The following is a 24,588-nucleotide window of genomic DNA, read 5'->3' as shown; positions in this document are numbered from 1 at the left end:
TTGATGTTTCACATATCCATGTTTCTCTCTATTTGTTTTCTTTCTTTCTTTCCTTCTTTCTTTCTTTCTTTCTTTCTTTCTTTCTTTCTTTCTTTCTTTCTTTCTTTCTTTTCTTTTCTTTTCTTTTTTTTTTACAGAGAGAGGGGAAGGGAGGGAGAATGAGACGGAGAGAAACATCAGTGTGTGGTTGTATCTGGAGCACCCCCTATTGGGGACCTGGTCTGCAATCCAGGCATGTGCCCTGGCTGGGAATCGAACCAACAACCCTTTGGTTTGCAGGCCGGCACTCATTCCACTGAGCCACATCAGCCAGTGCTCTCTCCCTTGCTTTCTCTCTCCCTTCCTCTCTCTCTAAAATAAATAAAATCTTTAAAAAAAAAGTTTAGTATCTTGCCAAATATATCACAAGTAAATGGTACAGCTAGGATTTGAATTCCTATATACCTAATTGATAAATGGAATAATATATCTAATTTTGATCCAGTACACAAGAAAGAGATTATTTTATAACTTTTACATTCCAAGAATATATATATATATATATATATGCCTTATATATGTATATTATATATTCCAAAAATATAATGTACATTTATGGAGTTCAACCTGATTCAGTTTGTGTGGCAAGTATATAACTAGTTACATAAGATAGAGGCTTAAGTTCCCACTTTCTCCCCCTGATATATTTTCCTAAATTGATAGTACTATGTCTGGAAATGCCAAGCTATAAGAAACAGTAAACTTATAAAGCAAAAGAGCCAGATATCTGCCATCTGCTTTGTCCTGAACAATTGACTTATTCACATTCATGGTTATACATTTATTATTTAGTGCCATGGAGTCTGTCATGCAAACTCTAAATCTATAGCAGTATTAACAGTTGTGGTATAAGGAAAGTAAGGGGAACATTTCAGTATGTGAACGTTATTTTCTGGGATGTTTTATTTTTGTGTTTCGGGAGGTAAAGTTTTATGTTCTCTGGTAGCCTTGTCTGCTTTGAGAAGTAAGATTGTGTCTCAACATGCTAGTGTTCCTACAGTAATCTCAGTGTCCCAGCTGACTATAATTTTTTAGTCTCTTAAACTATAACTTGAGAAATTTGCAAGAGAGTGAATCTTTGCTCTTTTAAATGTGATCATGTTGCAACCTGAATCTATAAATACTAATGGATTTTCCCCAAATTGTTTGTTTTTACTTCATGGCTGTTCTTTGTCTGTCTCAATATACTTCTTTGAGACCTCACTATAAAAACTGTTTTCATCCATACCAGGTGTTCCTTTTCTAACAAGATGTATTACTGCCAGCATGTTTTAATAACCAGGAAAGAGTTAAGCTCTATGTCTTGGAGGAAGATTTTTGTAAGATGACTAAGAACTGGACGATGAGGATGATGTGAGGTAGTAGTATTGTATTTGAGGGTTAGGGTTAGGAGAAAGTCCATTAGCATTTCTGACATACCAGTTTTCAGTTTTTGCTCTGAGATGTCAGTTTATACCAAGGCCATTTGGGAAACAAAATAGTGAGTTCTGAACCACCCCAACTCAAAAACATCCATGAGGAAGATGTGTGGGATGGGTGTGTGTGTGTATCTGTCTGTCTGCTTGTCTGTCTCCTCATATCACACCAGCCATTTCAGGATTAAACTGCCCCAGATAGTCAGAAAATTAAGGTAACCCTCAAAATCAAGAATGGCATAAAGAAAGAATGAATATAGAGAAAACCCTTAATTGTACAGAATTACTCTGGCGTAAAAGCAGTGCTATGTAGGAATTGAGCATATTTTTAACCATCAGGAAAATGTTTCCAATGTCAGAAACAGTCAAGGAAAGAGTATGGACAGAGAAGACTAGAGCAGCAAGGATGGAGCCTTGAGAAGTAGCTTTATTTGGGGAGAGTGTAGAGAAGAAGAAAAAGAGAGACAAGCAGCAGTCAGAGACAGACTCCTAAAGATCAGGGAAGCTGCCACATCTACCAAACACAAATTCAAAGCGGCTGACACCCTATTACAGAAGTTTACAAGAGAAAGGAATAAAGAGGAAAAAAGAAAATCCCTTCTCACCTCCCACACCTACTTTTCAAGGATTTAGCATTGAAAAGCCTGGCAGAAAGAGGATGATAAGCACTTCAGTGCTTCTTAGATTTTGCACCTTACAAATGGTCTTTGTTGCATATCCTTATTGTCTGTCAAAACAGCCTCTTGCTAAATTTCCTATTGTTTTTCTTGCTGCATTTATCTGGTTTTGTAAACTCGTTGAGGTACAGGGGGTTTCAGAAAGGAAACTGTAATGGGGAGGATCAGTGTCTTGGGGTGTGTGAAATGTGTTTTAAAGGGGACTCTGAATTTGGTTACCTACATACTTAAGGTTCACCACAACAGTGTATGATTGTAGCTTTTGGCTGTATTCAGTACATTTAATATTTTTTCCAGAGCTGATGTGGAAACTTGAGCTGCTAATTAGTAAAGAATTTTGCAGTTGTCTCTGGGGGCTAACATCAGCACTAGGTGACATCAAGGGATAATTTATCAGGTAGCAAATTTTACTGTGTGCATATCGTTATGCACAAATACTTCCAAGATCCTTTAATTGATAATCCAGCTGGAAAAACAAAAACTGGAAGTGTACAAGTTCTGTGGACAACTTGGATTCACTCAGTACATAGAAGTATTTCTGTAAATATGATACATGTAAAGGCACGTGAAAGATATTACAAAAAGCTGATTCTAGCCCTAGCTGGTGTGGCTCAGTTAGTTGGAGTGTTGTCCTGTAACCTAAGCGTTGTGGGTTTGATTCCTGGTCAGGGCACATACCCACTTTGCGTATTTGATCCCTGATATGGGCGCTTACGGGAGGCAACCAATCAAAGTTTTTCTCTCACATCAGTGTTTCTCTTTCTCCCTTCCTCTCTAAAAAGCAATGAAAAAATGTTCTCTGGTGAGGAAAATTTAAAGCTAATTATAGAGTGTATCATTCTGCAGTGAGGAGAATAAGAATGTTGGTTGCTTCCCTTTGATCTCATAGCACTCTGCTGATTTTCCTATTCCAGCATAAACATTGGGATTATTTGCTATCTTAATCATTTATTTATTTATGCAGCTGATATTTAGGTAATGCTTATTAAGTGTAGGACTTTGAGCTAGATGCTAGGGGTAGAGAAATAAATAAAATCCTGCCATAAAAGAACTCTTTGCTTAGGGTGGAAGACAGGAAATGTTATTTAAAACAGTATTTGCTAAAGTTGAGCCTTTAGCAAGAGTCTGAAATTGCTCAGTACATAGCTGCTAAATGTGTGGAAATATGCATAAAGTGCTAAGGAATATAATACTGGGCACCGGTACAAACCTTATTTGAAGGGGTCTAAGAAGCCTTCCCAGAGGGGTTCACCTTTGAGTTTCCTTGAAGGAGAAGAGAGCTTGTCTGGGGCACAAGCAGGAAAGTGCATTTCAAGCAGAGGAAAAGCATGTATGGAGACACAGAGGAATGTGAGCATGAACTATTCTAGGGATAGTGAGAATGTGGGTTTGTTTCATGTCTGGTGGATACATGTAAGGAATGGAAGCTTGTGATTACTCTAGAATGGTAGGTAGGGTCCAGAAAATGAAAGATTTTTTTTTCTTGGTCCAGAGTCACTAGAGCTTTGTTTTTTCATTTCACTAGTTTTTTTTTTTCCTTCCCAAATCATCTTTTTGTTTGTTCGGCCTTTCTATTGTTTCTTTGTTTTCTATTTCATTAATTTTTGCTTTTGTCTTTATTGCATTTTGTTTTCTAGCATCTTTAAAAAAAAAAAGATTTTATTTATTTTTACAGAGAGAGGAAAGGAGAAAAAGAGGGAGAAAAACAGCAGTTGGTTTCCTCTTTTATGCCACCAACTGGGGACTCGACCTGCAACCCAGGCATGTACCCTGACTGGGAATAGAACCAGCAACTTGCTGGCACTCAGTCCACTGAGGCACACCAGCCAGGGTTATTTCCTAGCATCTTTATTTGAACTCTAACTCATTTACTTTTTAATCCTTTTTTTAAAAAAAGACTTTATTTATTTGTTTTTAGAGGGAGGGTCAAGGAGGGAGAAAGAGAGGGAAAGAAACATACTGTGTGGTTGCCTTTCTAAGGCCCCCTGCTGGGAACCTGGCCGGCAACCCCAGGCATGTGCCCTGATTGGGAATTGAACCAGCGACCCTTTGGTTTGTAGGCCGACACTCAATCTACTGAGCCACGCCATCCAGGGCTACTTTTTAATCTTTTGCAAATCAGTTAGGATTGTCTTTGGCAGTAAGTTACAGAAACTTGAACACAGTGGCTTATTAAAATAAGAGATTAATTTTCCTCAAGAAATCTTGAGAAATTACTATGCTGTGCATCTGCTGAAGGAAGTCATCAACAATCCAGTCTTCTAGTTTGCTCTGTCTGTAGTGTGTGACTTTTGTCCTTTTGTTTACAAGATAGCTACTTTTTTGATGCAAACACCACATATCTTTGCTCCATTCTATAAAAAGGGGGAAGGATAGAGGACAATTTCACCAGGAAAACAGTAGCATTCTCAGAACCCCTATCTAGAAATTCCCACTTACTCTCTTTAGTAGGACTTAGTCACCTGGCCCACTATCGCTGCAAGGAAAATTGCCGGACTGCCATCTAAGATGTTGGGTAAAGAATTAGTATTGTCCACTATTCTTGTTTTTAATCATCTTTTTATTGTTGATTTCTAATTTTATTTCATAGTTCTCTAGGAATGTGGTTTTTGAATCACATTAATTCTTTGAAATTTTTCGAGAATTCCTTTATGATGTAGTACCCATGCTTTTTGGTAAATTTATTCACGTATACTTGAAAAATAAAATAAAATAAAACCTGTCTTTGTTGGGGTAGGATTAGATCAAGCATGTCAATTTTATTAATATGTACCATATCCATACTCATTTCTTTTCTGCTGGCCCAGTGGCTCAGTTGGTTGAGGCATTGTCCCATACACCAAGAGACTGTGGGTTCGATCCCCAGTAAGGTCACATGCCTAGGTTGTAGGTTCAGTCCCTGGGCGGGGTTCATACGGGAGGCAACCAATTGATGTTTCTCTCTTTTTCTCTCTCTACAAAATCAGTAAATATAGTCTTGGATGAGAATTAAAAAAAATTCCATGGAGATGTCAGATTTGCCAAATCTGCCTTGGTTTCTTGTCAATTTTTGTTTGCTGCATTACCGGACTATGTTGTTAAATGCATATAAGACCATGATTATTATTTCTTGACATATAATTATTATGTAGTGTGCACACAATGCTTTTTTCCTTAGATCAGTTGTTCTCAACCCTGTCAGGCCCAATGTTCTTTGCATTATCTAGATTCAAATTCTGTTTTGCCATTCGCCAGATGTATGATCTTGAGAAAGTCATTTAATTTCTCTGTGTCTCAGTTTCCATAGCTGTAAAATGGGGGATATTAATAATACCTACCTTATGGAATTATTTTGAGGATTAAATGAGTTAATATATATGATGAGGTCTGTCCAGAAAAAGTCCAGCTATTGTTACTGTAATGAGAATGGTTTGCATCGATGTCACCTGGCAGCCAAGGAGAGTAGACTGGAATGCACAGGGGTAGACACTGATGACTTCACTGTACTAGTCGGTAGGGTCAATAGATGCCATTGAGTGAGCATGTGTACTGTGTGGCTGTCACATTCAAAATGACTGAGTGAGTAGAGCAGTGAATCTGCATCACATTTTGCATTAAGCTTGAGCATTCCTCCATGGACATATTTAGATGATTCAGAAGGCCACAGCTATGGGCAACTGGTGATTGGCAGCTTCATCATGACAACACGCCTGCTCTTGCATCACATCTCGTGCAGTTTTTTTGGTGAAACATTGAATCACCCAGGTGACTCAGCCCAGATTTGGTGCCCTGTGACTCCTGGCTTTTCCCAAAGTTAATATCACTTTTGAAAGGGAAGAGATTTCAGACTGTCGATGAGATTCAGGAAAATATGGCAGGACAGCTGATGGTGATTGGTAGAACTGTGAGGTCCCAAGGTGCCTACTTTGAAGGGGACTAAGGCATCAATGTCCTGTGTACAATGTTTCTTTCATTTTGTATCTTCTTCAGTAAATGTCTCTAATTTTCATATTACATGGCTGGAGACCTTCTGGACAGACATCATAAAGCACATATAACAGAAGACTTCAGTGAGAAGGCGTACAAATCATTTAAGTGTTAAAACTGGGATTCAGTTTGCTCATCTCCAAAGTCCCAGCACTTCATCCTTCTGCTGTGCTTTTCTTTAAAAAGTGGATTTTAGAGAAAAAAAGAAAAAAGGGTATGGAGGAAAAAAAATGGAAGTTGATTTAGGGATCCTATGCTAGTAGCATTAGATAAGTTTAAAAGTTAAAGAGTGGTAGTAATTTTCTTACCTTGGTGATTTCCTTTTTTCTTTTCTGGCCTTCCCTCCCTGCTTTTCTCTCCCTTCCCCTCACTCTTCCCCCTCCCCCTTTTCCCTCCCCTCCTGGCCCCTTTCTTCCCTTTTCCTCTCTACCCTTTCCCTCCCCTCCCCTCTGTGATCTTTCCTTTCATTGTTCTTTCATAATTATGGTAATATTCACATAACATAAAATTTACTATCTTAACTAATTTTAAGCGTACAGTTCAGTTCACACTGTTGTGCTACCAATTTCCAGAACTCTTTTCTTCTTGCAAAACTGAAACTCTGTACCCATTAAACAAATGCAAATTCCTCCCTTCCCCACAGCGCCTAGCAACAATCATTCCACATGCTGGTTATATGAATTTGACTATCCTAGGTATCTCATGTAAATGAGAATCATACAGTATTTGTCTTTTGTGGCTGACTTCATTTAGCATATCATCAAAGTTCATTCAGATTGTGGAATTTCTTCCTCTTTTGCGGCTGAATAATATTCATTGTATGTATATACCATATTTTGTTTATCCATCCATTCATCTGTTGATGGACACGTACCTTGTTTCTACTTTTAGACTGTTGTAAGTAATGCTGCTATGAACATAGTATATAAATATTTTTTTGAGACCCTGCTTTCAATTGCTTTATGTATATATATATATGCCAGAAGTAAAATTGCTGAATCATATGGCAATTCTATTTTTAATTTTTTAGGTATTTATTTATTTACAGAAGATTTTATTTGTTTATTTTTAGAGAGAGGAAAAGGGATGGAGGGAAAAAGGGAGAGAAACATGATTGGTTCCCACTCACACACCCATAACAGGAGACCTGGCCTACAACCCAAGCATGTGCCCCAACGACGAGGAATCCAACTGACAGCCTTTTGGTTGGAGGGATGATGCCCAGTGATCTGAGCCACACTAGTCAGGGCTCTTTACTTTAAAAGATATTTAAACATATCAGTGCCTTGGGAATCCTCTTATTGTTAGTAACAATGATCTATGTTTAGAGGACAAACTTAAGCAGAACAAGACTTTTCCTTTACTCTGAGAATTGAAGCATATTTGAGGGCTAATTAATTTTTGTGGTTTTGATAACTTGGAATGAAGATTCTCTTGCATTTATGCAGGTTCTCCGCATTCTGTGGACCCTATATATTTGATGATACTTTTTTCTTCCTTTATTGCCTGTAGCCTGTTCTGTACTTAAAAAAAAAATCTATCCAAATCTATTAATCCTTGCGATTTTACTGAAGTCCCATGAAGTTTTTCCCTACGCGCTTATTCCATCAACATTGATATAGAATACCTCTTGTGCAATATTTAATTCTTTATTTTCTTCCTTATCTGACTAGCCATATAGTTTATTATTTGTCCTTTTCTAAAATACTAAAAAAAGACATGGTAAACTCCAGAACGCTTTGACCAAATCTTATGCTACTTTTCTGTTTCTACTCTCTTCCCATCTTTTGCCACCAAAAAAAGAAAAAGAAAGAAAAACACTCTTCCCCACCATTCACCCCCAAAGAAGTCACCTGGATAAATAAATGATTCACTGGTTCTTGAAAATTATATTAGAAATATCATTTAATTGTTGTTTTTGTTTTTACTGTGTCCTTACGATGTGCCAGACCTTCTAGGCACTGTAAGACAAGAATGAATATAATATACAAGTACTTCCTGGTCTCAAGATGCCTTATAGCCTAGTGAGAAAATATTTACGTACAGAACTATGTGGTGAGTGGTATACTGGTGTTAAGAATGTTGTGCTGAGGTAATATAAAGAAGGAAACCACAAATAATTTCCAGAGAGAGTCAAGGAAGGCTTTGGCAAGGATGGGATATTTGAGTGTGGCTTTAGAGATACTATAAGTTGAATTTGAGAAGCTAGGAGAAAGGAGAATATTTTATGCAGATGAAAGGCAAAATACAGTGAGTTATGAATATGTTCATCATCTTGTGCACTTGCTTAAAGGAGTGGGGTTCTTTCTGATTCGTTTGAAACACAGATTGTTTATCCCTGAATTTCACACATTGTTTTAATGTCAAACTGTCTTAAAAACAGGCATTTTGTTAAGAACTCAGAGTGATAGTTTTCAGGTGATGGGAAAAATAGTGACTTTCAGAATTCAGAGAGCCCTTATTGAAACACAGATGTCTTCTGTAAATAGAATTGGAAAAATACTGTCAGTGTGTTCTTTGTATATAAATGTCCCTTTTAACTTATCCATGCAGGATCTGAAAAGGAAAGCCTTTTCCCTTTCATCAGTCACAAGATACATGACAACAGAATCATTGATGCACTAGAAAGAGAGTTGGGTTCCAAATCTCACTAAGTGATCTAGAAGAGGAGAGATACAGCCAATATTCTGCCTTAGTTTTTCTGACTAACTTCCTTGTGGCTCTGAGTGTTTTCCTTCCTCCTTCCCCTTCTTCTGTCTGGCTACTCTAAAACATCGTTCTTTGAATTCTACCATATGCTATGATGTCTGCCCTGTCTTAATAGATATGCTAAACTTCTGGACTATTGTCATTTCAAGGAATTTCTGGAGATTAAAGAGTTAAGTAGATTGTCATGTTTTCTATTGGAATTTCCACTTGGTCGAGAATAACATACTGAAATAATAGTCTTAAAGTCCTTAGGATGGTGACATTTTTGCATAGTAAGTCCCTGTTGCACAAGATCTGAAATTAAATTTTGTTAACCAGAGAGTAATGAGGTCCTTGGTACTTTATTTTTCTACTGCCCCATTCATAATTTCTCAGTAGGGAACACACATCTCAGTGAATAATTGAGCTTCTTTTAGGTAAGACAAACTATTTTCTCTGATGGTCTAATTTTGTTACTAGTAAAACCACAGTTAGAGGATGATGAAAACATAGATTTTCTTGTAAGTAAAATATTATAGGTTTTGAAACCCGTGGAGTGACTGAAATTCTAAAATAATACTTTTTTCATGTAAAATAGATCAAATTCAATAATGGGTGAATGTTTTAGAAGTGAACTGTCCTCTGTGTGTATGGCTAATAGTGTAGGTTGTATGGCCCATGTGTCTGACTTGAGTGTGTATAAATGATTACAAAGTACTTTGGGTTGGGTTACTACAATATTAGCTTTAAAAGGTTTACCAACGTCTTTTGATACTTAACATAAAATGCTTTTTTCCTTATAGATATGTATTTTATCATGCTTAAGGGAGATGTGGGGGTTGTGTCTTTAGTGTCCTATAAAGAAAGCTTTATTGTTCTTTAAGTGTTATATAAGGCTTGTGCATATATCTTTTCTGTGGACACTTAAAATTCCACAAAAGAGACTTTTTCCTGTTAGAGTCCTAAGTTTCAGCAATGTGAGCAATGAGGAACCAGGTTAATAAGTTTCCCCTATTTTCTATAAAATACTAAAAAAAGACATGCTTTCTTGAGGTGTTATTTAACAATGTTTTTCTGGCTAGCTTAATGTGAAACAACTTTGGTCTTGGATGGAATAAATTCATCTTCATTAATGGAAGTGAGACCCTAATGTAATCACAGGTTTTACAGAAAAACATCCCCTACCATGTCTATTTTATCTAAATTGGCATGTTTTACATGTGGAGACTTTGACCTCATATATTCCTACTGCCCTTGAGCCTCTTGTTCTGTTTTATTTTCCAGGTGCGTCACCGAGCTTCTGGTCAGGTGATGGCTCTTAAGATGAACACGCTGAGTAGTAACCGGGCAAACATGCTGAAGGAAGTGCAGCTTATGAATAGACTCTCCCATCCCAACATCCTTAGGTAATTTACAGCTTTTCTTTCCTTCTGGTGGTCAGTGAGGAAGTTGAAACATTATCGGAAGCTTGTTAGAATAGCATTAACAGTTAAAAAGAGAGATTTAGGATTTCCTACTGAATCTATCTTGCTGGGGTTTAGCTGTGCTGTAGATCTTTTTCTAAATATATTGAGACTTAATTTTCCGGTAATTAATTACATTTAATAAAGAAACTCCTCTGTTTCTCAAATTGCTTTCTCTTAGTAACAGCTTATTAGAACAGTTTCCTACTGCTGAATTAGTTATCCAAAAGATTTTATTTATTTATCTATTTGTTTATTTATTTATTTTTAGAGAAAGAAGAGGGGAGGGAGAAAGAGAGAGAGAGAAACATTTGCTGGGGTTGGTTGTCTCTCACACGCCCCTAACTGGGGACCTGGCCTGTAATCCAGGCATATGCCCTGACCAGGAATTGAACTGGCAACCTTTTGATTTGCAGGCCCCGAAAAAGATTTTGAACTTCTACAATTACTTAATTTTCTTAATTCCTTATGAGGAATTGTAATTAAATCAGTGAATGAAAATAAAAATTAAGTTACATCTCAAGCTATTTACTCTTAACTTTTAACATTCACTTAAGAGCTCACCTTTATAAAGGAGAATTATTTTTATATTATAATAAGGTTATGTAATCATTATTTTTTAGTAACCAGTTCCTTCCTTACTCTAATTATCTTGTGGTTTTTTTGGGGGGAGGGGTGAGGTAACTATATTTCCAAATGTAACTATGGGGAGGAAGAAGCTCTCCGTTACCTTTCAGGTTCTTTTGGCTGGTTTAGTAATTAAACCTCATGAGATAAATTAACAAAACAAAATAATTAAATTTAATTACATGTGTATGCATGGGAACCCGACATGCATGAGAGAGTCAAAGACCCCTACATACCCGAGAGGTTCAAAGACAGGGAAAATGACATATATATGATATTTTGAGTTAAGGATGAGGAAAGTCACATTGGGGCTTCAGAAGGTCATTTCAGGGATATAAGAAGGACAGATGTTCAGTAACTAGTAGTTTGACCTGCCATATAGATAGGTTAAAATAATTACTCTGGTAATCTCTTATTATGGGCAAGGCTCCCAATTCAAATTCTACTAGGTATAAAAGGAGTTGGATTAGGGGGGCTGAAGTTTCAAAATCTTGAGCCTACAGGGCCTAGGTTGCCTTTAGCTCAAAATAATCTGCATACCATAGAGGTACATCTTGGGGTGACTTGTTCTGAACCCCAACAAAACCAAATAAGACAATTTAAGTCAATATGTATTTAAGTGGGGCTTATGTGTAAGACACTTTGAAAAGTTAAAAGTGTTCTTTACCTAGGGTCATTTATTGCTAATATTTATATTGGACTAGAGAGAAATCAGATAGCTTAAGTATGATTTACATGTTTGATCAGTGATAATAAATTATGAATTAGATTATACTGCTTGCTTGAAACTTTCTATCTTTATATAGAATTATTGGCTTCCTAGTCCATTACAAAAATGTTCAGCCAGTATTTTTATGATGCCTTTCTTCCCAATCCAAAAAAAGAATTAACACATTTTTTAAGCATCTAGTATATGCCTGATATATGAAATATCAAGAAAGGTGTAAAAGTATATATAAAATACAGTGTCTCATAGCAAGGAATTTGCACTCTGGTTGGAGATCTAGGACTTACGTACATGAAAAGAGAACTAATAAAATCAGTGAGGACACTTTCACTTGGGTAAACTATAAATGCTATAGAATTGCAAAGCAATGAGAGATCTATTAGCTTGGCAGAGTCAGGGAAGTGGGGAAGTTTTCTTAGAGGAGATTGACTTGAACTGGAACTTAATTTTTAATAGGGAAGGAATTCAGAAAGGAGCAAAATAGTAATGAATGAAGCACAGAGGTAAAAGGATAAAGCTTTTTGAGGAGTCAGGGAATTCAAACCCCATTTGGCTAAAAATAACAATAATGAGAAAGTATCAGTTATTGAAAACTTGTTGTGTGATGGATGTTCTACCTATTTAAAGATTTAATCTTCACAACTATTCTCCATTGAAGGAACTAAGGCCAAGAGAGTACGTGTTGGCTAAGGTCTGTGACTCTGAGGCTTGGACTCTTTTACCGTGCTTCTCCTAGAGCTGAGCATTTGGTAGGATATTATTGGTAGATAAAGATGGAAAGATAGAATTGTACCAAATTATTCAGATATATTTTGCATAAATCCACGATTATATTTTATGCTCTGTGTAATGGAGTCTGAGCAAGGACTGGCATGACAGATGGTAACTGATGGCAAACTCAGAATGGTTGTTTTGTGTTGGGGAGACTGGTGGTTAAGAGATAAGCTATGGCCCTGGCTGGTATGGCTCAATGGATTAGTGCTGGCCTGTGAAGCAAGGGGTCTCTGGTTTGGTTCCCAGTCAGGGCACATGCCTGGGTTGCAGGCCAGGTCCCCAGTAGGGGGTGCACAAAAGGCAACCACACATTGATGTTTCCCTCCCTCTCTTTATCTCTCCCTTGCCCTTTAAAAATAAATAAATAAATAAATAAATAAATAATCTTAAAAAAAAAGAGAGAGAGAGGTTAGGGTGCCTCTACAGTGTTTGAGAGTGAGATAGACGAGTCTTGATATTCTGCTTAGGAATTTTTTAAGCTGATCATATTTTCATCTTAAAAATAATTTTATGATTATTATTACTATTACAGAAGTTATACATCATCACTGTGGAACATTTAGAAAATAAAGTTAGCAAAGCTAAGAAAAGAAAAATTGCCCTTAATCTCAGCACCTAGGGATCAAACTAATATTAACATTTTGTATATTTCCTGCCTCTGTGTGTGTGTGTGTGTATGTGTGTGTGTGTGTGTGTGTGTGTGTGTGTTTTCATCCTCACACAAGGACATGCTCATTGATTTAGAGAGAGGGGAAAGGAGGAGAGAGAGAGAGGGAGAGAAACATTGATGTGAGAGAGAAACATCAATTGTTTGCCTCTCATACATGCCTTGACCTGGGACCTAACCCACAACCTAAGCATGTGCCCTGACCTGGAATCGAACCCGTGACCTTTCAGTTTACAGGACAATGCTCCAACCAACTGAGCCACACTGGCCAGAGCTCCTGCCAGTATTTGTTTTTAATTTTACCACTTCTTTTCTTACTTTCTTCAGTATGAACTTGATTTGAGAATTCATGAGAAGACTGACTTTAAATAAATTTTATTCCAATACAGCAAAACTTAAAAATATAGTTGTTATATAATAGAAGTAGTTTAGTATAATGATTAGAAATGATGGCTCTAGATTCTAGATCAAGCTGCCTGGATTCAAATCCTAGATTTTGGGAAAACTACTTAATCTCTTCAATCCCTGTTTTTCCTTTCTATAAAATGAGGGTAATGACAGTGAATAACTCATAGAGTTGTTATTGACCATTAAGTAAATTAGCACTGTCAACGTAAGAAATGTCCACACTTGTAAGAATTTTTTAAAGAAGATTTTACTTATTTATTTTTAGAGAGAGGGGAGGGGAGGGAGAAATAGAGGGAGAGATACATTGATTGGTTGCCTCTGGCACGCTCCCAATAGGAGACTGCCCACAACCCACACATGTGCCCTAACCTGGAATGGAACCAGTGACCTTTTAGATTCCAGAATGATACCGAATTCACTGAGCCACACCAGTCACGGCCCAGTAAGAATTTTTATGAGTTTATTTGAGCCAAACTGATGACAGTCGACAGGAAGCAAAACCTCAATGGATTGAGAACGGATTGGAATGGATGCTCCAGAAGATGGCAGTTCTGCACCCGGCCTTATACATATCAGTCAAAAGAGAGGATAAAAGTACGTTACATGAAAATCATTTGTGATAGATTAGGGAAGTGAAAGAAGCAAAGTGGGGAAACCTTTGGAACTTGATAAAAAGTAAAATGAGAGACACATACTTCCAGGTGGGTAAAAGATAGTTAACAGTCAACAATTAGCATGATAACAATAACAATGAAGGCCTGTGGTCTCTCTCTGGTGTGGTTGTATGCCCTGAAGAGTCTGGAAAAGGAAAGTTACCTTGATATTCTAAAGGTTTGTTATCTTAGATGCTGAAAGACAATAGGCAGGCTCAGTCTTTTGTGAGGGAAGATTGTAGCCTAGGATGTGACTACCTGCCATAAACTGCTTTTAGTGAAAAAGTTTTAATTTCAGATCATCCTATGCAGTTACTTTAGGTCTCTGAGTTTGTAAGGCCGCCATGCAGGCCTCCTCTGAGCTTGTCAGGTTTGGTATGTGGCCCCTTTTTGTCCACAGCACATATAAAGCACGTAGAGTAGTACCTGGCTTGTTATAAGTGTTAGCTGTTATTATTAGTTTCTTTTCCTGTGGCTAGTTCTTTAAATAGCCCATTGAAGCCTGTCTGTCTTTTATCATTCATTCACTCACCTAACATTTGTTGTGTCTCTGCTGCTGTTTTTAATACATTCAGGGGTTTTCTGCTAGAATAATGCTGTTGAATGGAACTTTCTGCAGTGATGGAAACATTAGCCACATATGGCTAATGAACATTGAAATGTGGCTGGAGTGAACAATGCACATAATTTTTATTTGATTTGATTTAAACTACCACATGAATCTAGTGGCTACTGTATTGGACAATACTGGGTCAGAGTCCACTTACATCTTTGCTCTTGTTTTACTAAATATATATGTGTTCCAGCCTAGAAACACGGTGGTGTGATGAGATCAATGATACCATTACTGTTCTGATGTCTCCTTGATCTACTTTCTTAGCCTTCATTTTTGGTTCCATTGTTCAAGAATAACACACCCTCCCTTTTAACTTGCAAGAAGTAATATTCTTGTTCTCAGCCATGTTCTCTAATATATAAAAATTAGTGTTAACTCTATCTTGATCTCCACAATAAGCCAACAAATGAGATAATATATATAAAGTCTATGGATCTGTTATAATTCACAGTAAGTGTGTAAAATATATGAAAATTATTATAATTAATTGTTAGCCTTGGTTGGTGTGGCTCCGTGGACTGAGCACTGGCCTGTGAACCAAAAGGCCGCCAGTTCAATTCCTAGGGAGGGAACATGCCTGAGTTGCGGGCCAGGTCCCCAGTTGAGGGCATGTGAGAGGCAACTGATTGATGTATCTCTCACATCGCTGTTTCTCTCCCTCTCTTTCTCCCTCCCTTCCCCTCTCTCTAAAAATAAAGAAAAAAAAATTTTTAAATTATTAATCGTGGTGGGTTTACATTCTTTTAGTGACTCCTTTTGTTCTGCATAAGTCACCTGTCTCAAATGTACTGTAGTTAAAAAAGCCTGGGAATGAAAGCTTCTAATTGTTTATATCTTTTATGTTTTTGTGTCTTCACTTTACTGTGTATTTTGAACGCAATGAAAGGAAATTATCCTACCAGTGACCTAGAGTAAACAGAGTCCCCTTGGCTTTTTTTGCCCACCCAGAGGAGGACTACAACAATAGGAACATTTATTATACTTCCCTAGGATGTCTTAAAAGTCACCCCTGAGCATGACTATGTTCCATTCTCAAAATTCTTACAGTTTTTGTTTTCTAAATGCGTTCTTAGTTGTCTTAGAAATTTACTAATACTTTATATTTTTTATAATTTAAAATTCTTGTGACTATCAGTATAGCTCATGATCTGCTTTCAAGCTGTAAATGCTATAAGTTTTATAGATGCAGAAACTGTGGCAGAAGTATGAACCAAAGTTTTCCCTCAAATTGAGATAATTAGATTTAAATTGGGAAGGATCCATCTCTTGGAACCCTAGGATTTCCATAGACATGCTTTCTGGGCCAATACCAGGAAGAAAGCTGCTGAGCAGACGAGGCTTTCGGTTCCCTCCCTTTTTCCAGCTAGAGGTGCTCTACTTTTTACCGGTTTTTTAATTGAACTTCTTTATAAGAATTTTGAAGAAAGGGCCTCCTGCTTAAAAAACAAATAAAAACTGGAAAACCACTGCATTAGTGATATGGCAAATCGCACTTGGGAAGGAAGGCTATCTCATGACCTGCCAGATGCTAGGCATCTAATCCTCTGGGCATGCCTGGTCCTTTGCTGGCACAGCTGTTTTCTGCCCAGCAGGAGTGAGTGAGCTAAACTTTCACAGTTTTATTTCTCTCATTTTCTTGACCCCAACCTCACTACTTCCTCTTTTCCTTTTATCTTTCTCCTTCCTAAGATTTCTAGTTGGAAGGAAGAGTGGCCTGATAAGTTATAGAAGCAGTAGGTTTATGTATTTTGTTTGTGTGTTTATGTATTTTTTAATACATGGATACAGTTATGATTGGTTGTTTTATCATCAGTTGCTCTAAGTTATCAGTTAAAAAAAGGAACAATAAAGTACTTTGTTGAGAGCAGGGGCTGATTGTTTTGTCCTCTTATGAATAAGGTTGTTTATGCCAGGAACTCTTGTGCTCAAGGTCTGTAACCCAGTTGAATGCCCTGCTCACTTCCACTCCCCAATGGCCTTTCTGAGGACCAAGATTTGTTACCTCTTTGTTATTCTTGCCATGAGAAATTTAATATTCCTTTTAGATTCCTCATTCACTTTCATGCTTACTTTTTTAATGTCACATTGAATTTATTTTCCGATCTACTAATTTTTGTTCATAATTGCTTTATCTCAAAATCTATTTGCAACACTATGATCGTCATTTTGTTAAAATGGAGACTATACTTTCAATTCTCCAAATGTTGATTTGGAACTACTCATACTCAGTCCAGCTCCATGCTAGGTAATAAAATCATGGTGAGTACAAGAGAAGTAGAGAGGGCAAACAGGCTCCTTAGGAAGCAAACTGTACATCTAGGAAACAGACTTGTATTAGCTAATGCTATCAGAATATGGCAGGATATTTTCCTAATCTTAGTTATTAAGATTGCTATCTTTCCAGTTACCTGTTCTGAAAATCCCCAAATCATCTTTAGTTACTCCTTTTATTTCTTGCTTCTAATCAGAAACTAAGCTCTGGCTTTGAAACCTTCAAAGCCTTTGCATCTGTTCCTTCCCTTATAAATCCGTCAGTTCAGCCCTCTTCATTTTTCTCTGGAGTGAATTACTTTCCCTATTTCCCCCACACCACCACTATTTTCACTCTTTCTAGTACACAGCTGTAATTGTAAAACCTATTTCTTAAAAAACTTTTGTGCCTTCCACTGATTTCAGAATTGAATAAAAAATTCTTTGCTCATTGAGTATGATGCTGTCATTGGGTTTGTCATATATGGCCTTTATTATGTTTAGATAGGTTCCCTGAAATCCCACTTTGCTGAGAGTTTTTATCATAAATGGGTGCTGGATTTTATCAAATGCTCTTTATGCATGTATTGATACAGCCATGTGGTTTTTATCCTTCACTTTGTATATGTGGTAAATCACGTTTATTGACTTGCAAATGTTGTACCAGCCTTGCATTCCCAGAATAAATGCCACTTGATTATGGTATATGATCTTTTTGATGCATTGCTGCATTAGGTTTGCTAATATTTTGTTGAGGATTTTAGCATCTATGTTCAGGGATATTAGCATATAGCATCAGGAATATTGACCTATAATTTTCGTTCTTTGTGGTGTCTTTATCTGGCTTTTGAATTAGAATAGTGCTGCTCTCATAAAATGAGTTTGGGAGCCTTCCTGCCTCTTCGATTTTATGCAAGAGTTTGAGGAGGAGAGGTGTTAGTTCTCAGAATGTCTGGTAAAATTCACCTGTGAAGCCATCTGGTCCAGGGCTTTTTTTTTGGGAGGTTTTTGATTTGTGCTTCAATTTCACGAGGTATAATCTGTCTATTCAGATTCTCTGATTCTTCCTAATTTAGTTTTGGAGCATTGTATGTTTCTACGAATTTATCCATTTTGTCCAAGTTGTCCAGTGTTGGCATATCGTTGTTCATAATATTTTCTTACAATCCTTTGTATTTCTTTGGTGTCAGTTGTTATTTCTCCTCTTTCATGTTGATATTTTTTTTAGATTTTATTTATTTTTAGAGAGAGAGAAAGAGAAGGAGAGAAACATCAGTGTGTAGTTGCCTCTTTGTGACCCCCACCTGGGACCTGGCCTGCAACCCAGACATGTTCCCTGACTGGGAATTGAACCATCAACCCTTTGATTTGCGGGTTGGCATTCAGTCCGCTGAGCCACACCAGCCAGGGATCATGTCTGATTTTATTCATTTGGGTCCTCTCTCTGTTTTTCTTGATGAGTCTGGTTAAAATCCTGTCAATCTTACTTATCTTTTCAAAGAACGAAGTCTTGGGTTCATTGATCTTTTTAATAATTTTTTAAAAACTATTTTCTTATTTCTGCTCTGATCTTTATTATCCCCTTCCTTCTACACGCTTTGGGCTTTGTTTGTTGTTCTTTTTCAAGTTCCTTTAAATGTAAAGTTATATTGTTTATTTGAGCTTTTTCTTGTTTTTCAAGATAGGCCTGTAATGCTATGCACTTCCTTCTTAGGATTGCTTTCCCAGTGTCCCACAGACTGGGTTGTTGTGGGTTGTTTTGGGTTGTTGTGTCCTTATTTGTTTCAAGGTATCTTTTGATTTCTTTCTTGATCTTGCTGTTGACAAGAACAAGACAGGGATGTCTGCTTTTATCTCTCTTATTCAACATAGTACTGGAAGTCCTAGTCACAGCAATCAGACAAGAAGAAGAAATAAAAGGCATCCAAATTGGAAAGGAAGAAGTAAAACTGTCGTTGTTTGCAGATGAGATAATATTGTACATAGAGAACTCCACAGATACCACCAAAAAACTACTAGAACAGACAAATGAATTCAGCAAAGTAGCAGGATACAAAATTAATATTCAGTAATCAGTTGCATTTTTATATGCCAATAGCGAGCTAACAGGGAAATTAAGAAAAGAGTCCCATTTGCAATTGGTACAAAAAGAATAAAATACCTTTTGTCTGTCTTCTTCACACTGGGAACAGCTCTCCTGCCACCGCCCCTCATCCACCCAAAAAGTACACCTGCACCAGGTTTGTCTCCACCCTCTCCTTGGTCATGAGCACCTCTCAGTTTCTGAGCTGGTCACTATCTGCAGTGGTGCTGAAACGAATAGAGACACTTGACAGATGAGAACCTCAGCAGCTTGGCAGCCCCACATCCCCTGACCTCACTTATTTCTAGCCGCAGCTTCCAAACCAGGGCCACTTCAAGGGACATCAACACAACAGCCAGGTTCATTGGGGCTGGGACTGCCACAGTAGGGGTGGTACGCTCTGGGGCTGGAATTGGAACTGTGTTTGGGAGCCTCATCATTGGTTATGCCAGGAACCCAGCTCTTCTCCTGTGCCATTTTGGGCTTTGCCTTCTCGGAGGCCTTGGGGCTCTTTTGCCTGATGGTGGCTTTTATCATCCTCTTCACCATGTGAAGGAGCTGTCACCACCTCCCATAGTTCCTTCTCCCGTATATTGTCTGCCATGTATATTCCTTTCCCTATACTTCCCTAGGCAGCCTGGGGAAAATGGTTAGCTCAGGGTTTGACAGAGGAAAGACAAGTAAATACTGTATAAATAATAATAATAAAAAAAAAGAATAAAATCCCTAGGACTAAACCTAACAAAGATGTAAAAGATCTATACTCAGAAAATTATAAGACACTGAAGAAAGAAATTGAAGAAGATAGGAATAAGTGGAAGCACATACCACGTTCATGGATAGGAAGAATTAACATCATTACAATGTCCATACTACCTAAAACAATCTATAGATTCACTGCAATTCCTATGAAGATTCCAATGACGTATTTAACAGAACTAGAACAAATATTTGAAAAGTTTATTGGGAACCACAAAAGGCTCCACATTACCAACAGCAATCCTAAGAAAGAACAAAGTTGGAGGAATCACATTACCTAATATCAAGCTATACTATAAGGCCATAGTAATCAAAACAGTATGGTACTAGCATGAAAACAAACACATAGATCAATGGAACAGAATAGAGAGCCCAGAAGTAAACCCATACCTTTATAGTCAATTAATATTTGACAGAGGAAGAAAGCACATACAATGGGTTAGAGACAGTTTATTCAATAAATGTTATTGGTAAAATTGGATAGGTATGTGCAGAAAAATGAAACTAGACCACCTTCTTACATCACACACAAGAATAAATTCAAAATGGGTCACAGACTTAAATGGTAGATCTGAAACCATAAAAATTATAGAAGAAAGCATAGGCAGCAAAATTTCAGACATTGCTTGTAGCAATATTTTATCAGATATACCTCCCCAGGCAAGGGAAACAAAAGAAAAAAAATAAATGAATGGGGACTACATCAAACTAAAATGTGTTTGCACAGCAATAGAAATCATCAACAAAATAAAAAGACAATCCACAGAATGGGAGAACATATTAGCCCAATACATCTGATAAAGGGTTAATATCCAAAATTTATAAAGAACTTAAGAAAACTCAACACCAAATAAACAAAGAACCCAATTAAAAAATGGACAAAGTACCTGCATAGATACTATCTAAAAGAGGACAAATAGATGGCCAATAGACATGAAAAGATGCTCAACATCACTAATCATCAGAAAAATGCAAATTAAAACCACAGTGAGATATCATCTCATACCAGTCAGAATGGCTTTCATCAATAAATCAACAACAAATGCTGGCGAGGATGTGGAGAAAGGGGAACGCTTTTGCACTGTTGGTAGAAATGCAGATTGGTGTGACCACTGTGGAAAGCAGTATGGAGAGACCTCAAAAAATTAAAAATGGATCTGTCTTTTGACCCAGCCATCCCACTTCTGGGAATGGCTGGGTCAAAAGGAACCCAAATATCTGAAGGAACCCAAAACACTAATTCTAAAGGACATAAGCACCCCTATGTTCATTGCAGTGTTATTTATAATCACCAAGGTATGGAAGCTGCCCAAGTGTCTATCAGTAGGTGAGGGGATAAAATGACGGGATATTTACACAGTGGAATACAACTCGGCCATAAAAAAGAAGAAAATTTTACCCTTTGCAACAGTATGGAAGGACCTGGAGAACATGATGCTAAGTGAGATAAGCCAGTTAGAGAAAGACAAATACCATATGATTTCACTCATATGTAGAATCTAATGAACAAACTGAATTAACAAGGAAATCGGTCAGACTCATAGATGGAGAGCAGGGTGACAACTCAGCTGGGGGCAGGGGAGAAGTTAGGGGGTGAAGAGATTGAATAAAAAATTCTTCAGACTCACAGTTCAAGTCTGGTCTATGATTCCAGAACTATTTTCTACTACTCTTCTATGCACTTAACAGGACTCCATGATTTACTAATTATGTTCTCTTGGACAAATTATTTGACTTAATGGGCTTTAGTTTTTCCTTTTTAACTAGGGGAATGGACCAGATCAGTGGGGAGAAATCACGTTTAATTAATGGTGAATAGTTTTTTAAATGATCAGGTTTAAAAATATATTATCTCAGAGCTATGTGTATGTGTTCCAGACTAAATGGGAAGTGTTCAAAAATGATGGATTAAAGTGGGTCTTTCTGATTATATCATTGTAATCCTAGTGAGTTGTTAAGTGTGAGTTTCATATAGCCCTCAATGCAAATTTTATATCACTAGCATAATTGGTAAGGAGTCTTACCACTGTTTTCTCTGTACCAAGATAGAAGGTCTAATGATTTAGGATTTAAGTCTAAGTTCTAATTTTATATAACCAGAAAAATTTTGTAAAATAAAATATGGAATAAGCTTCAGTAATATAAATGTTATTGTCTTTGGGTAGCAAAGTAGTATAACCTCAGAAAGTAGGTGATTTTTAAAAGTTATTTTTTTAAAGATTTTATTTATTTATTTTTAGAGAGGGGAAGGAAGGGAGAGAAACATCGATGTGTGGTTGCCTCTCACATGTCCCCTACTGGTGGGGGACCTGGCCCCCAACCCAGGCATTTGCCTTGACTGGGAATAGAACCAGCAACCCTTTGGTTTGCAGGCCAGTGCTCAATCCACTGAGTCACACCAGCCAGGGCCTAAAAATTATTTTTAATGAAATATAATTGGCCCTGGCCAGGTGGTTCAATTGGTTAGAGCATTGTTCTGATGCCCTATATTGCAGGTTTTATCACCTGTTAGGATGCATACAAGAATCAACAATGAATGAATAAATAAATGGGACAACAAATCGATGTTTCTCTCTGTCTCATCAATAAGTAATTGTTTTAAAAAGAAATATATTAAAAAAATATAATTGACATGTAATGGAAAATGAGTTTTAATATAAACATTGGCCACCGTATATTGGATACCTATTAGGTACCACTATTTTTTAAAAAATATTTTATTTATTTATTTTTAGAGAGGAGAAGAGAGGGAGAAAGGAGAGAAACATCAATGTGTGGTTGCATTTCATGCACCCCCTGCTGGGGTCCTGGCCTGCAACCCAGGCATGCATCTTGCGCTGGGAATTGAATTGGCAACTCTTTGGTTCGCAGGCTGGTGCTCAGTCCACTGAGCCATACCAGCTAGGCCTAGGGACCACTGTTGATCATTTTTCTTTCTAGACCACCCCCATCTCAGCAAATGGAACCATCATTTATCTGTTACTTAGACCAAAAACCTAAGAGTTGTCCTTAATATTTTTTCTTCACACTCCATTTCAAACCATCATGTGGTTCAACATTATCTTCAAAATATGTCCTGAGTCTAACCAGTTCTTATCACTTCCACAGTCATGATCCTAGGCCCACACTCCTAATTGATCTCCTAGATTCCCCCCTTGCCCCATAATAGCCAGATTGAATTTTAAAAAGGTAAATCAGATTATATCACGCCCCTTGCTGAATTTCCTTCTATGACTTTTTGTCACTCTTCAAATAAAATACAAACACTGGGCTTCAGTGTACAAGGCCTTGAAAGATTTGACCTCCCTCTGTCTCTGACCTTATTTCTGATCACTCTTCCTTTTTATTACACCATTCTATTTTTTAAAAAAATTTATTTATTGATTTTAGAGGGAGAAAGGGAGAGAGAGACTTCAGTTTTTTGTTCCACTTATTGATGCATTCATTGGTTGACTTGTTTGTGCCTTGACTGGGGAGTTGAACCTACCACCTTGGCATGTTGGGACAATGCTCTAACCAGCTGAGCTATCCAGCCACGGCCATTACACCATTCTAACCTTCCTTACTGGCCTTTTTGTTTCTCAAGTATACTAACTTCCTTCCCACATTAGGGTCTTTGTACTTACTTTCCTCTTTTCCAATAATGTGTTCTAGAATCGTAAGGCATGCTTCTGCTGAGATATCCCCTCTTCAAAGAGACTTTGTTGACTAGCCTGTCTAACATAGCATTCATATCACTATTTATCCCTTCCCTCTGGTTTGTCTTCATAGCTCATATCATTTCTGAAACTATCTTGTTCACTTATTTGTTTATTAATTGTTTGGGGTCTTCAGTCTAAGGTGAGCTCCCTGAGGGTAGAACTTACCTTGTTCACTACTGTGTTTCCATTGCTCATTAAACAGTATCTATAGAAATGGATGCCAATTAGAAGCAAGCTAGTTTGCATCACAGAAACCTGCCAAAGTTCAGGAACTAAAGGGGGGTATCAGGCTTAGGCTGAAAATGAGAGGACTCTTTGAAAGTCTTTTAAGGGAAAAACTAGGTGTTCAAGTCAACATCTCCATTCATTGCAACTGGTACGTTAACTCTAACCCATCTGACACAATGAGTTTTAATTTTGGAGAAAAACTGAACCAGAAGTGCTTCATACTAGGTAAATATCTCACATGATAGAAGACAGGGAAGGAGCACTATACCAAGAAGAGGGAAATAGTCTGCATAGTGAATAGTGAGGCTTTTGATACTTCTAGTCCTCATCTATCTAGCTTAGCTCTTAGGCAGGCAGGAATAGTCCCCATTCCACCCTCACCTCCACTACCTGCCAGGGAAATTACTGGTGGATTTAGAGAAATTGAATAGCCTCAAATAACAAGAAAACTTTAAAAAGTAACCATCAAAACACCTTGTAAATATTTTCTTCTGGGAGATAAAGAGAAGATACTGTATTCGTGAAACAAAAATAGTATACTATAAAATAGGAATAGAGAACTACAAAGATTCTCAAAGATTCCTGGGAAATAAAAAATATAATAAATAAAATCATTTGACTTAGAAGGTCAAGGAGATAAAATTGAAATCATCCATTAATAGGAAAAAAAATCAAAGATGGAAAATAAGAGAGAAAGATATAAAAATTAAATGATTGATTCAAGAAATTTACTTTTGACAAATACAAGAACATTTTCTAGAAGTGAAGGTCATGAACTTCCAGCTTGAAAGGGCCTATTCAGTGTCCACCACAATGAATGAAAAAAAGACCTACCCCAGAGCATATT

The 24,588-nt window shown here is 37.2% G+C and overlaps 1 protein-coding gene and 1 pseudogene across 2 annotated transcripts in view; both read left to right on the top strand.

Moving 5' to 3' along the window:
• The window catches only part of TESK2 (testis associated actin remodelling kinase 2), a 124,388-nt gene that overhangs the window by 48,598 nt on the left and 51,202 nt on the right, over nucleotides 1-24,588 (top strand). For both annotated transcript variants that reach the window (XM_054572130.1, XM_054572131.1), the window contains one exon: nucleotides 10,070-10,191. In XM_054572130.1, the coding sequence (XP_054428105.1) occupies nucleotides 10,070-10,191 (122 nt within the window). The remainder of the gene's footprint in view (nucleotides 1-10,069; nucleotides 10,192-24,588) is intronic.
• On the top strand, nucleotides 14,202-19,606 carry LOC129069432 (ATP synthase F(0) complex subunit C2, mitochondrial-like; annotated as a pseudogene).

The sequence above is a fragment of the Pteronotus mesoamericanus genome, unplaced genomic scaffold, assembly GCF_021234165.1.
Source record: "Pteronotus mesoamericanus isolate MK-2021 breed Mesoamerican mustached bat unplaced genomic scaffold, CSHL_Meso_final contig_221, whole genome shotgun sequence".
NCBI lineage: Eukaryota > Metazoa > Chordata > Mammalia > Chiroptera > Mormoopidae > Pteronotus > Pteronotus mesoamericanus.
This window is presented reverse-complemented; position numbering and strand designations above follow the sequence as displayed.